The 12,134-nt window shown below is 38.4% G+C and overlaps 1 protein-coding gene across 1 annotated transcript; it reads left to right on the top strand.

Annotated features, from left to right (window-relative positions):
- Positions 1-8,936: 8,936 nt before the first annotated feature.
- Positions 8,937-11,483, top strand: LOC103436897 (transcription factor MYC2). The gene is given in 1 exon segment (NM_001328944.1): positions 8,937-11,483. A coding segment is annotated over 1 exon segment (2,070 nt). The 5' UTR covers positions 8,937-8,994; the 3' UTR covers positions 11,065-11,483.
- Positions 11,484-12,134: the final 651 nt, after the last annotated feature.

Here is a 12,134-nt window from a genome sequence, read left to right as displayed (position 1 = left end):
TTGCGTCGAAGAGCATTTTTGTAAATTCATGTTTTAAAATTATAAAAACTCGAAATATTTAGGGACGGGTTGTTACATTTAGATACATGAAACATGTGGCAGACAAGCATCTGTAGATGGTAGATGCGGATTGAGACGGACATGTGAAAGATGTGCACATAAACAAATTCTGATGGCAGATGCGAATTCAAATAGGCAGATAGTGTTGGAACCAAATATGTGCGCTATTGTAAATGGTGGAGGCACATATTTAAGTAACTTGCAAAAACAAGAAACAACCATGAGTAAGCCCAAGATTGGAGGGGGGGTGCCAGTCAAGGGCTCACTGACGGTTAAGTTAATAAACAGTTTTAGACTCAAGCAGTGGGCAAGAGAATAAATATGCAAAGAATGCGCTACCCGAGATGAACCATATGTAAGTGTATCTATACTGATTGGGAGAAAGAGTTTTTTATGATAGAATCTTTGTACTAAATCGGAAGAATATATCTAAGACTAGATATTGTGTACTCTTAGGGGTGTAATTACTTGCGGTGCACACTAATGCCTATATTGTAGGAATTTCAAGACTTATGAGGAATCTGATTATGTCTCTATCCAGATCAGATCTCATGTCTTGCAGAATAAGGATAATAATCTAGCAGAGTCGCTTCAGACTTCACCTATTGCCTCGAAACAAAGTGATGGTGGCACTGCTGTTCCGTTTGATGTAGCTCTGTTTGGAGCCACTGAGTCCATGACCGAACTTTTGAGGTAACACTATTTCGATCAGCTTTACTTCAACCCTGAAAAATCATGGTCCCACAGATAGCATTTGTGGTAGATAAAAATATATAAATTCATATTCCTGAAAGTCGTTGAAACAGTCAGCAATGGCGAATGTCGAATGAGTCATTAGACTCATTACAATCAAATGCTTCTTTAGATTAGATTGAGTAACTACAACTTGAGTCTTGGAAAAAGGTTAATATGTTCTCAAGCTTCTTGAGTTTCCAGGGACTATGGGTTTTCTAATGCCCTTTTCATTTGCAGTAAGCACATTAATCTAGGGGTGGAAAAACTTCTAGAAAATCCCAAATCGAATCGAAAAAATCATGATCCCAAACCAAAAATGTCCTAAATTGAGATTCCCGAAATTTTTGGGATGCTATCCCGAACCAATTCCAAAATTTTGGTACGGGTATCAGGATTATCTTATCAATATTTCAAGAATTCCATGTCGAACCGAAAATATATATTATTATATATATATACACACACTTATACATATTATATATATATATATATATATATATATATTATTTTTTAATTATAGTTAGAGATAATTTCAACCATTTGATTGTTTCAAATTGATATGTGTTGTCCATTCATTGTTAGGGTTCTCCAGCCGTCTCTCTCCATCGTTTGTTCATAACTTTCATTTCAATTGAAGCCAACCTCCCTCCCTCAACCATCGAGCCTTCTCATCTCTATCTTGAATTTGAAGCTCAACTTTGGCTAGTCACTAGCCCACCACCACACTATACTATTACTACCGTCTTTGATTGTGGAGCCTTCCTTAACCACACAGAGCCATCACTCTCTCTCTCTCGCAATTCTCTCTCTCAGGATTCTCTCTCACACAATTCTCTCTATTAGACACTCAAAGTCTGAGAGTCTTCTTCATCCAGTGCATTGTGCACCGATTCTCCCCCAAATTAGGTAATTTTTGGAATTAATTTAGGGTTTGAAATTTAATTTAGGATTCGAATTCTATATTGGGGTTTATGAAATTTGTTCATGTTTTGGATTGGATGTTCATGATTCCAGCCCTAATTTAATTTCTATATTTATGTTTACCATTAGGTTAGGGTTTATGAAATTTAATCCCAATTTGTCCCGAAATCCCAAAAATATTTTGGAATTCCCAAACATTTGGTTTGTGATTGGTCTTCAAATTTTCGTTTTGAAAAATTTCGGTTTGGGATTTGAGATACTCCCATACCAAACCAGCCCTACATTAATCTTGAGCAATAGGTTTGTCAAGTTTTCTATTTTGAGTATTGGAAAAAGGGATCTAGACCTTGCTGTTAATGTCGACGGGTTAATGAAAAGAGTATATGTGATTGCATGAGAGCTTTTACTGTTTGTAACTACCTAAATTACCTAAAAGAACTAATACGAGCAAGTGACTCTTTACCACAATAGTAGAGTGTTGAGCTCTTGCATAATGACGTGAGTTCTAACAAAATCTATCGTTTGAAAAAAAAAACGAGAATTTAGTGATAACATTTAAACTAGAAGTAAAATTTAAAAAAATTATTGCTACAATTAAGTTTTTGTATATAATAATTTTTTTTTTTTGGGTCTGTATTTATATTTTTTTTATTGTATAACTTATGTGTCATCTTCTAGATGAAGGATAAGCTTAACTATGAATTACAACTATGTTATACAAGTATGAATTATAAATAGGGAAGTGTTATTAGCAAAAAACTCATTATGCTCATCACAAGTGTATTTTTCTTTTTAAATATATAAAGTTTGAAATATAGAATGAAAAATTTAGAGTGACAATAACAATTCTTTTATAAATACCCCATTAGTTATTGTACTTTGTGATGACTGTCTTGTCATTTTCTCTGGACGTCAATAAAGTATTTTGTATAAATAATTAAATCTACATGACTATAAAGAAAGGACAAAATGATTTCTTGGCAAAAGAACCAAAAAAGTGACGAAGGCCAAGGCAGAAAATCAAATGGCAAGAAAAAAAAAATTGCAATAATACTTGAAAATTTTATATGACAAGAAAGACAGAAAGAATTTATAACTAACATTAATACAAATTACGTTGTATTTTGATAAACAAGATATCGTAAATTACTATAAACCATGGCCAAGAGACTCTAACTTCCTTGTTTTACTTGCTTAACTCATACTTAGGATATAAATTAGCTCTTTTACAATTATACAACTAATTTTCGTGAATAGTGTATTGTTATTAACATCACAATAAAAATATGAGAAACGGTAAAGGGTTTCTCTAAAAGATGGGCCTCTTTATGAAGTAGCGGATTCAAGATTCGAATTGAATGGCCTCAGTGAAAAACGTCAATGTTTTAGAGCGTGCAAAAAAACAAAAAAATTTTAATTTATTCACTGAGACAATTCGTCGAACACTTAATAAGTGATATTGAGAGAATTTTGTCGAATATTGTTCACTCAATCTGTTGCGATATGTTTAGCAGTTATTACATCAAACACTTAGTAGGTATAAAGGGACCTGTACATAACATTGAGATGATTTTCGGAAGACCTTCACATGTATATTTTCTGAACTCGAAGATGGTTCACTAATCATCGGTCTCTGTTTCTATGAACTCTCTATCACCTCACAATTTAACATTAATTTTTGTATCAATAATATAAATATTATGCTAAAAATATAAAATGTCAAAAAATATACGAAGAGTCTCATACTGGAGAAAGTTACTTTTACCATTTCTTTCAAAATATTGAACCAAGATGAAGGTGGTAGGTTCATGACTCAAAGGGGTTTGCCGAAAACATCTCATGAAACACAAAAAAACCAAACGATAAAATATAAAATAAAATAAAACAAAAAGGTGAAGAGGGTTTTTCACATGGGAAGGAGGAATAATACACGTGCCCAACGAAATAAATCAAAAAAACAAAAAAAGAAACGTGCTTTTACGACACGCATCAAGCAAAACGTGTTTTCAATAATTTAATAATATCGTAATTTTTGAACAAATTGTGTTTAATTATTGTATTGATTTCGAGCATAAAGACGAAAGTGGCGACTCAATCAAGGGCCAGGATTCAATCTCGTGACGCAAACGCGTTCCCACTCATTTGTTTTTGTATTCTATTCTGTCATTCAGTCTTTATCTTATCTGCTATTCGTCTTAATTAAGTTATTAACCCACAGTCGGCGATTTTTTGGATGGTGGGCCACGATGTTTTGGATTTTCGCTGCTGCTGATGGAGAAATTTTTCAGTGTTAGAATACGAGGGAGATGGATTGTCTGCCCTCCTTTCTCCATACCCTCCTCATACCCTCCTGTTTTGTGCGGTCACGGTTAAACCACGTCAACATTTGCTTTTTGTCTTATTATTTTTATATAAAAATTAATATAAAATATTGGCATGGCTTAACCGTGACCGCACAAAACAGGAGGGCATGAGAAGAGTATGGAAAGAGGAGGGCAGACAATCCTTCTCCGAATACAAGACCATAGAAAATTATATCTTTTCAAGTGTTCCTCCAGCGGTGATATATGATTCTTTTTTTTTCACTTTTGCATTTGTAATTTGGCAATTTAGCCCATGTCACATGCAAACATGATTCTCGTTTTTTTTTCTTTTTTCACTTTTCTTTTAAAATTTGGCAATTTAACCCATGTGACATGCAACAAGTTATCTTTTAATTTTAAAGGTTGGTTTTATTTTTTGTTAGCATAAAATAAGAAATTGACTACAATACCGATATATATTTAATATTTAAAGTAATCACACATTTAAATTGATTTTCTTTATTAATTTTTTATCCACATTAGAAACAGTGGGTCTCTTATTTGTCACTATGTCATCGTATAATGGAAAAATTCAATAAATTTTCTATTAACTGTATGATATTGGTAGGAAATCTGAGTCATTGTATGAAATTGAAAAGGAAAAAAACGGTGTATAAATTTACAATTGTATCCAAACTTAAAAGTGCAACATATATTTCATCCTAAAAAGATTGGAGTGCATTATCAACAAATTCAAACTAACTGTTCGTTTAGTTTTTAGCAAGTTATTTTAGTTTGGGTTGGTAGACCTCGAAGCCTGAGAGTCTGGTGGCTTGAACCCAATCATCGGTTGAAGGCAAGAGTTAAGAGGCCATACCTATGAAAAAAGGAAAAAAAAAATCATTAACTCCAGTTATGTAGAGCACTTTGGTGCCTATTTATAAGAATAATGGCATCATACAAAATTGCATGAATTACAGAGGTAAGTTATTGATTGCACAATGAAGTTCTGGGACAGGATAATTGAGCGTAGAATGAGGCAAGAGATATGAGTCTCAGAGAATTATTTGGGAACATGCTAGGGCGCTCGACAATGGGGGCAATCTATCTCTTACGAAGATTGATGAAATGATATAAAGATATGACAAAGGATTTGCACATGGTCTTTATAGATTGGAAAAAATGTATGATAGGGTATCGAAAAAAAATCTTTAGAGGATTCACGAGAAGAAAAGAATACGACTAGCATATACCCAAGCAATAAGGGATATTATGATGGAGTAATGACTGCAGAAAGAACTCATGAAAAACAAACTGAAAGCTTTTCTAGAACTATAGGGTTACACCGAGGCTTAGCTTTAAGTCCTTACTTCTTTTTGCATTGGTAATAGATGAGTAACGACACACATTCAAGATGATATTTCTTGGTGTATGCTTTTCGCACATGATATAGTGCTAATAGATGAAACGCATAAGTGGTAAATGTGAAGCTTAACCTTTGGTGGGAAGTGTTGGAAGCTAATGATCTTCGCCTAAGTAGATCAAATACAGAGTGTATTGCATGCAAGTTCATGGGAATGGGGGCAAAAATGAGATGTGCGTGAGATTAGGGATTAGGGAGTATCAAAGTGTGAACATTTTCGTTGTCTTGGATTCTCTTGCAAAATAATAGAGAATTAAATGGAGATCTCAAGCATAGAATCCAAGCTGGATGGATGAATTGGAAGAGTGCATTGGTTGTGTTATGCGAATATCATATGTCACTAAAGCTCAAGAAAAAAATTATAAGACAATAAGGCCAACGATGCTTTATGGCATGAAATGTTGGGCGGTCAAAAAGCAACAAGTAGAAAAAATGAGTGTAACGGAGATGAGATTGCTTTGCACCCAACTTCGAATCTCTCTCGTCATAAATTACAGAAAAATGATAAACATGCACACTCTGTGGCCTCTTATACATTCTTATTTAATCTTGTTTGTTATTTTCGTATGATTTATTTAATTCAATGATTATAAATCAAGAAGAGTGCGAGAAACTAGAAAACATGTATGTGAAAATCATCTTCTTAAATTAATATTTATTATTATTAGGGCAGGTGAAGGGTTCAAAAATATAATTTTAATTTAGAGGAAGGGAAGGTTTAAACCTGAATGCTGGATAGAAGCCCACTATTAAAATATTGGATAACAACATTTAGATAAGGGCAGGTGAAGGGTTCACAAAGAAACATACAAGTTGAGCTTACAAAGTTTACCACCTGGCAAGCCACGTTCTACTTTTACTTGAGGACGCCATATTGGTGCCAAGCAAAATTCCAATACTAGCTGGTTAATCACTAGAAAACATTGTTTGAATTTTCTACAAGTTAATCATAATTATATTTAAATAAATACGATTATTACAAGGGTAATTACGTTATTTACCTACTAAATATATGGGGTTTTTATTTTTATTTTTATTTTTTATTTTTTATTTTATTTTTATTTTATTTTTATCAACGAGGTAAGTCCTCAAATGCTGATTGATTCTAAGTAATAAACAACTATATAATTAACTACTTAGTAATATGATTTAATAGTATTTCTCCTCACTTATAAATGAAACTTCTTATGCTCAAATATCATAATTGGCGAGTTTGTTACCGATTCATTTTCCACTCCTTATTGTATATATATTGTTGTATTAAAAAACACAACTAAATAACTAGACAGTAAAAACAATAACCAAGCCTTATCCCACTAAGTAGAGTTCTGTACAAATCCCAGAACGCTATTGCTCTAGGTTTTCTGCCAAGTCTTCCGTTAGCTCCAAGTACTCTATATCTTTTCTTATAGTCGCTTTCAAAGTCTTCTTAGGTCTTCCTCTACCCCTTTTACCCTGAGCCTCCGTCTTATAGTCGCATATTATAACCGGAGTATCTGTAGGTATTCAGTTCACGTGTTTAAATCATCTTATTAACCATTTTTTTCTCATCTTGTCTTCAATTGCAGCCACTCATATTTTACCTCGGATATCCTCGCTCTTGATCCTATCCTTTCTCGTGTGACCACATATCCGACGAAAAAGAATGGACACATTACCTTCACCAACTAGTTGTTAACGCTCAAATATAGCAAGGTCAACACAAAACTAGTATGGTTAACTTTGCTGGGTGTGGGAGTGTTTGATAATTGAAGACAAAGAGATTTAAGTGGTTCATCCCAAAGAAATGGGCTACGTCCACTTAAAATGTATGCTATATACATGTTGGGTTACAAGTAGTCGAAAAGTGGTCAAGCAGAATGATGACCTTTATTGGTCAGTGGTTTTGAGACTAAAGTATAGATCAGCCGAGTGCCTTAATCGTAGTGCTCGATGGACTCGAATCATTCCCATGAGGAACCAGCGGACCGTTTGATCGTGGTCGTTCATGTACAATCCTACTGCTACAAATAAACTCAATTATTTTTTCACTTTTTCAAGGAAACTACTCGCTCGCCTTCGTTCGCAACCTAACCATCCCCCACTGCCTTTTCGTCACCGATTACGCTAGAAAACTGACCTTCATATCTCTAAAACAGAGCGGTTGGGGATTTTTAGTGAATTTTTGGGTGTGAGAGATGAGATGGGTTTGTGGGAAAAGGAGGTGAGGAAGATTAGGGATTTTAGTTGCATTGTTGGTAAGGCAGAAAGAGAGACTCTCTGCCATTACTTTGGCTGCATTACTTGTTTGGGTTCAAGAGAGAGACGGTGAGAGGGAGAGAAAAGGCCGGTGGAGTATCGTTTTCTGTGAAAACACAAAAACAAATTGGTATTGATTTGTGGCCGCATGATTAACACATGAACGGTCAAGATTAAACGTTCGCAGGCTCCGCATGAGAAGGATCCGACGAGAATCCGAGTCCGTGCTCGATAACTCAAGGGGTAGCGCTTAATAACTCAAGGGGTAATGCTCGATGCTAGAGCCTTTCAAGTTCAACGTCATGAGCTTCGTAACTCAGCCCATTTATTCTTGATCTAGTGATGTTTTTTTGTCACAGTAATGTTGAAAGATTGTCCCATTTTATAGTTTATCCTCCTTAACAAATATGCCACCTTACCAACATATAATTTATTTAGTTCAGCTTTGGGAGCAAATTGAATTCGATAATTGCATGTTTGGTAAATCACGATGTATTTATACTGTTTTTTTTTCCTTCCAATAAATGAAATATCGTACTCTTTAATAAAACAATCTCATTAATAAATTGCAGCAATATTTCCCCAAATAAGAAGTCAACTGAGTATTCTATTTGTAGACATTGTAGATCTGAATTTTCCATTTGTAACTAATACACTTTTACTGTCTTGTTTCCATTTGTAATTAGATGCTAATTTTACCAACATTAAGATTGTAATCAATATTTCTAACCCACATTAACACTCAAACAGAGATCTAAACCTTTATTAGTTACCAGAAAACTATATTATCCCATCCCTACAAAGTAAAAAATGTTGGACTTATTAAGCACACGTAATTATCCATTCTTGTTTTCTTAAACTGTTGAAATTCGTAGTACAAGTAGTTAAATTTTTCTTCAAAAATTATACCACTTATATCATGAAACTTGTGTATGTATTCTCGATGCATTAAAAGAATTATTTATTTATTATACAGATGGTAAAGTTTGTGTCTATCTACCCTAGTTCACGGTCAACAGTCAAAGAGTTCATGCTGTGAACGCACGTGACATACGTGTACGCGGGCTTTTGGAAGCTGCCGATTAATCGGTAAAAGTTATTTCCTAGAAATTTCGACTGGGCCGCTCACTCTCCTCTTTTTACTTCTCACTTCCCTCCCCATCTGACACTCAACTCAAATGCACTCCAAATAAATCCCCTTTACCCATTTCCATACCTCTCCCAACCAAATATCTCTCTCTCTCCTCCGTCTCTCTACTTTCTCTCTCTACAACTCCCAACCAATCCTTTTACCCTTCAAACGGTGCGGATCACATGACGGACTACCGGATACCGCCGACGATGAATCTATGGACGGACGACAACGCGTCCTTAATGGAGGCGTTTATGAGCTCATCCGATATGGCGTCGTTTTGGGCGGCGCCGCCGGCCCAGCCCACACCTCAACCCGCTCACGCTCCGCCCCAGCCGCAATCCTCGGCGTCCACCTCAGACTACCCCAAGGCCCCTGTTGCCGCCCAATTCCAGCCGTCCGCCACGCCCTTCAACCAGGAAACCCTCATGCAGCGCCTACAGGCCCTGATCGAAGGCGCGCGTGAGAGCTGGACCTACGCCATCTTCTGGCAGTCTTCCTACGACTACTCCGGCGCCGGCGCCGTTCTTGGATGGGGCGAAGGATTTTATAAAGACGAGCGGGACAAGGTTAAGGCCAAGGCGAAAACGACGACGTCCGCCGCCGAACAAGAGTACCGCAAGAAAGTCCTCCGAGACCTGAATTCCTTGATTTCCGGCGCCGACACGTCAGCAGACGACGCCGTCGTTGATCAGGAAGTGACTGATACTGAGTGGTTCTTTCTGGTGTCCATGACTCAGTCGTTCGTCAACGGCGGCGGGCTCCCGGGTCAGGCCTTCTTTCACTCCACCCCGGTCTGGGTTGCTGGACCGGACCGGCTGGCGGCCTCGGCGTGCGAGAGGGCGCGTCAGGGTCACGTGTTTGGGCTGCAGACTATGGTTTGCGTTCCGACGGCGAATGGGGTTGTGGAGTTGGGCTCGACCGAGCTCATCTACCAGACCTCCGATCTGATGAACAAGGTCAGGGTTTTGTTCAATTTCAACAATTTGGAGGTCGGTTCTTGGCCTATGGCAGGCGCCGCCGCCGCCGCCACCGCCGATCAGGGCGAGAACGACCCTTCGCTCTGGCTCAACGACCCGTCGACCACCACCATGGAAGTGAAGGACCCGGTGAATGCTTCGGCACCCACCAGCACCAGCAACCAGCCCATTTCAAAGCCGATTCAGTTCGACAACCACCCGAGCTCCAGTAGCTTATCCGAGAACCCAAGCCCGGTTCAAGTACCACAATTACAGCAGCAAGTACAACAACAACAGCAAACGCAGAGCTTCTTCACCAGGGAGCTCAATTTCTCCGACTACAACGGATATGACAGGAGCAGCGTGAAGAATTCGAATTCCAATTCGCATTCGTTGAAGCCCGAATCGGGCGAGATTTTGAATTTTGGGGAGAGCAAGAGGAGCTCTTACAGCGCCAACGGGAAATTGTTCTCGGGGCATTCCCAAATCGCCGCCGCTGAGGATAACAACAGCAAAAAGAAGAGGTCCCCGCCGTCGCTGGGTAGCAACGAGGAGGGGATATTGTCCTTTAGTTCGGGAGTGATTTTGCCGTCCAGCGGTGTGGGGAAATCCAGCGGCGTTGCCGATTCAGACCACTCGGACCTCGAAGCGTCGGTGGTTAGGGAGGCGGATAGTAGCCGAGTTGTTGACCCGGAAAAACGACCCAGAAAACGGGGACGGAAACCGGCGAATGGGAGAGAAGAGCCACTGAATCACGTGGAAGCAGAGCGGCAAAGAAGAGAGAAGCTTAACCAGAGATTCTACGCGCTCCGAGCAGTAGTCCCAAACGTATCGAAAATGGACAAAGCGTCGCTGCTCGGAGACGCCATATCCTACATCAACGAGCTCAAGGTGAAGCTGCAGACGGTAGAGACGGATAAAGAGGAGTTGCAGAAGCAATTGGAGTCGATGAACAAGGACTTGCCCAGCAAAGATTCGAGGTCGTCGGGTTCGACCGTGTCAGAGCACGAAATGAAAGGGTCTAGCAGTAAATTGTTAGACATGGACATTGACGTGAAGATAATCGGAAGGGACGCCATGATTCGAATTCAGTGTTGCAAGAAGAACCACCCGGCCGCGAGGCTAATGGCGGCTCTCAAGGAGCTCGACTTGGAAGTACACCACGCCAGCGTTTCTGTAGTCAACGATTTGATGATCCAACAAGCCACCGTGAAAGCGGGTAGCCGGATTTACACGCAGGATCAGCTCCGGTTAGCTCTACATTCCAAAGTTGGCGATGCCCGCCAGATTTGACAGTCCATCCGGTAACATTATCCTATGCGATCCGATCCGATCCGATCCAATTGGTGGTTTAGAGCGATGGGACATTTTAAGGCTCCCAGAAATGCAGAGAGCTCTGCTCTGTAGTCTGTAATATAGTTATTCTACGACGTCGTACGTCGTCGTCTTTCGGGTGGCTTTTGCTTAGTTCGTAATTGGTTATACTAGTATAGAATTGAGTTCAAGGTTATCTGGATTTGAGGAGTTTAAGGTTGTTTGGATTTGAGGAGCCGAAACCACTCGAACAATTTTTCTCTGTTCTCTTTCTTTTTTTGGAATGTGTATATGTAAATTGGAAGCTCTCAAGTATGTATTATTTGGGAATTGTGTTTCAGAACGGAGACTCTGCCTCGGGAGTTTTTTGCTTTATCTAATAAGTTGAAATTTCTGCACGAGTTTAGTTGCTCTACTTGTTCCGGTTGTTTTCGTTTTTCTTTCGTTGTTCCAGCGATTTTCTAATCTAATTTAAATTAGATAGACGGAGGGAGTCTGAGACTAGTCAATTTGTCTTTCGTTTTTCTAACAAACGATTATCTATGTTAAGGGAATCGAACTTAAAACTTCTTATTTACAAGGAAAAATGAATACCTGATGAATTCTATATCGGCAATAGAAAAAGAAAAGACATAGTTTAAATATCCTACCTCCAATCTGATTAACATTGAGACCTTTTGTAAAACTTCACATCTGACGGATTGTACAATATGGGTGTTGTTGGAAGCGGGTACAAGAACAGTATGAGTGTTGTTGAAAGTGAGCTTTCGGCCATCTCTATGATAATTCTACAATACCACTAAACTGTAGGGGACTAAGGGGTGGTTTGGGAGTGAGGTGCTTAAAAAAAAAACACCTATGAGAAAAAACTGTGAGGGTTTTAGGTATTTGGTAAACTAAAAAAAAAAGGGCTTATTTTGGAAGCTGCTGTGAGAATAAGTTGAAATCAAAGGAAAAAGCTGAAGCTGATATTTGCAGCTTTGGAAAACTGACTTTTTTTTCAAATCACACAGAACTACAGTGCTCCTTTAATGAAAAGACCTACTATC

The sequence above is a fragment of the Malus domestica genome, chromosome 06, assembly GCF_042453785.1.
Source record: "Malus domestica chromosome 06, GDT2T_hap1".
Taxonomy (NCBI): domain Eukaryota; kingdom Viridiplantae; phylum Streptophyta; class Magnoliopsida; order Rosales; family Rosaceae; genus Malus; species Malus domestica.
Note: the sequence above shows the minus strand (reverse complement) of the source record. Positions and strands in the feature narration are given on the sequence as shown.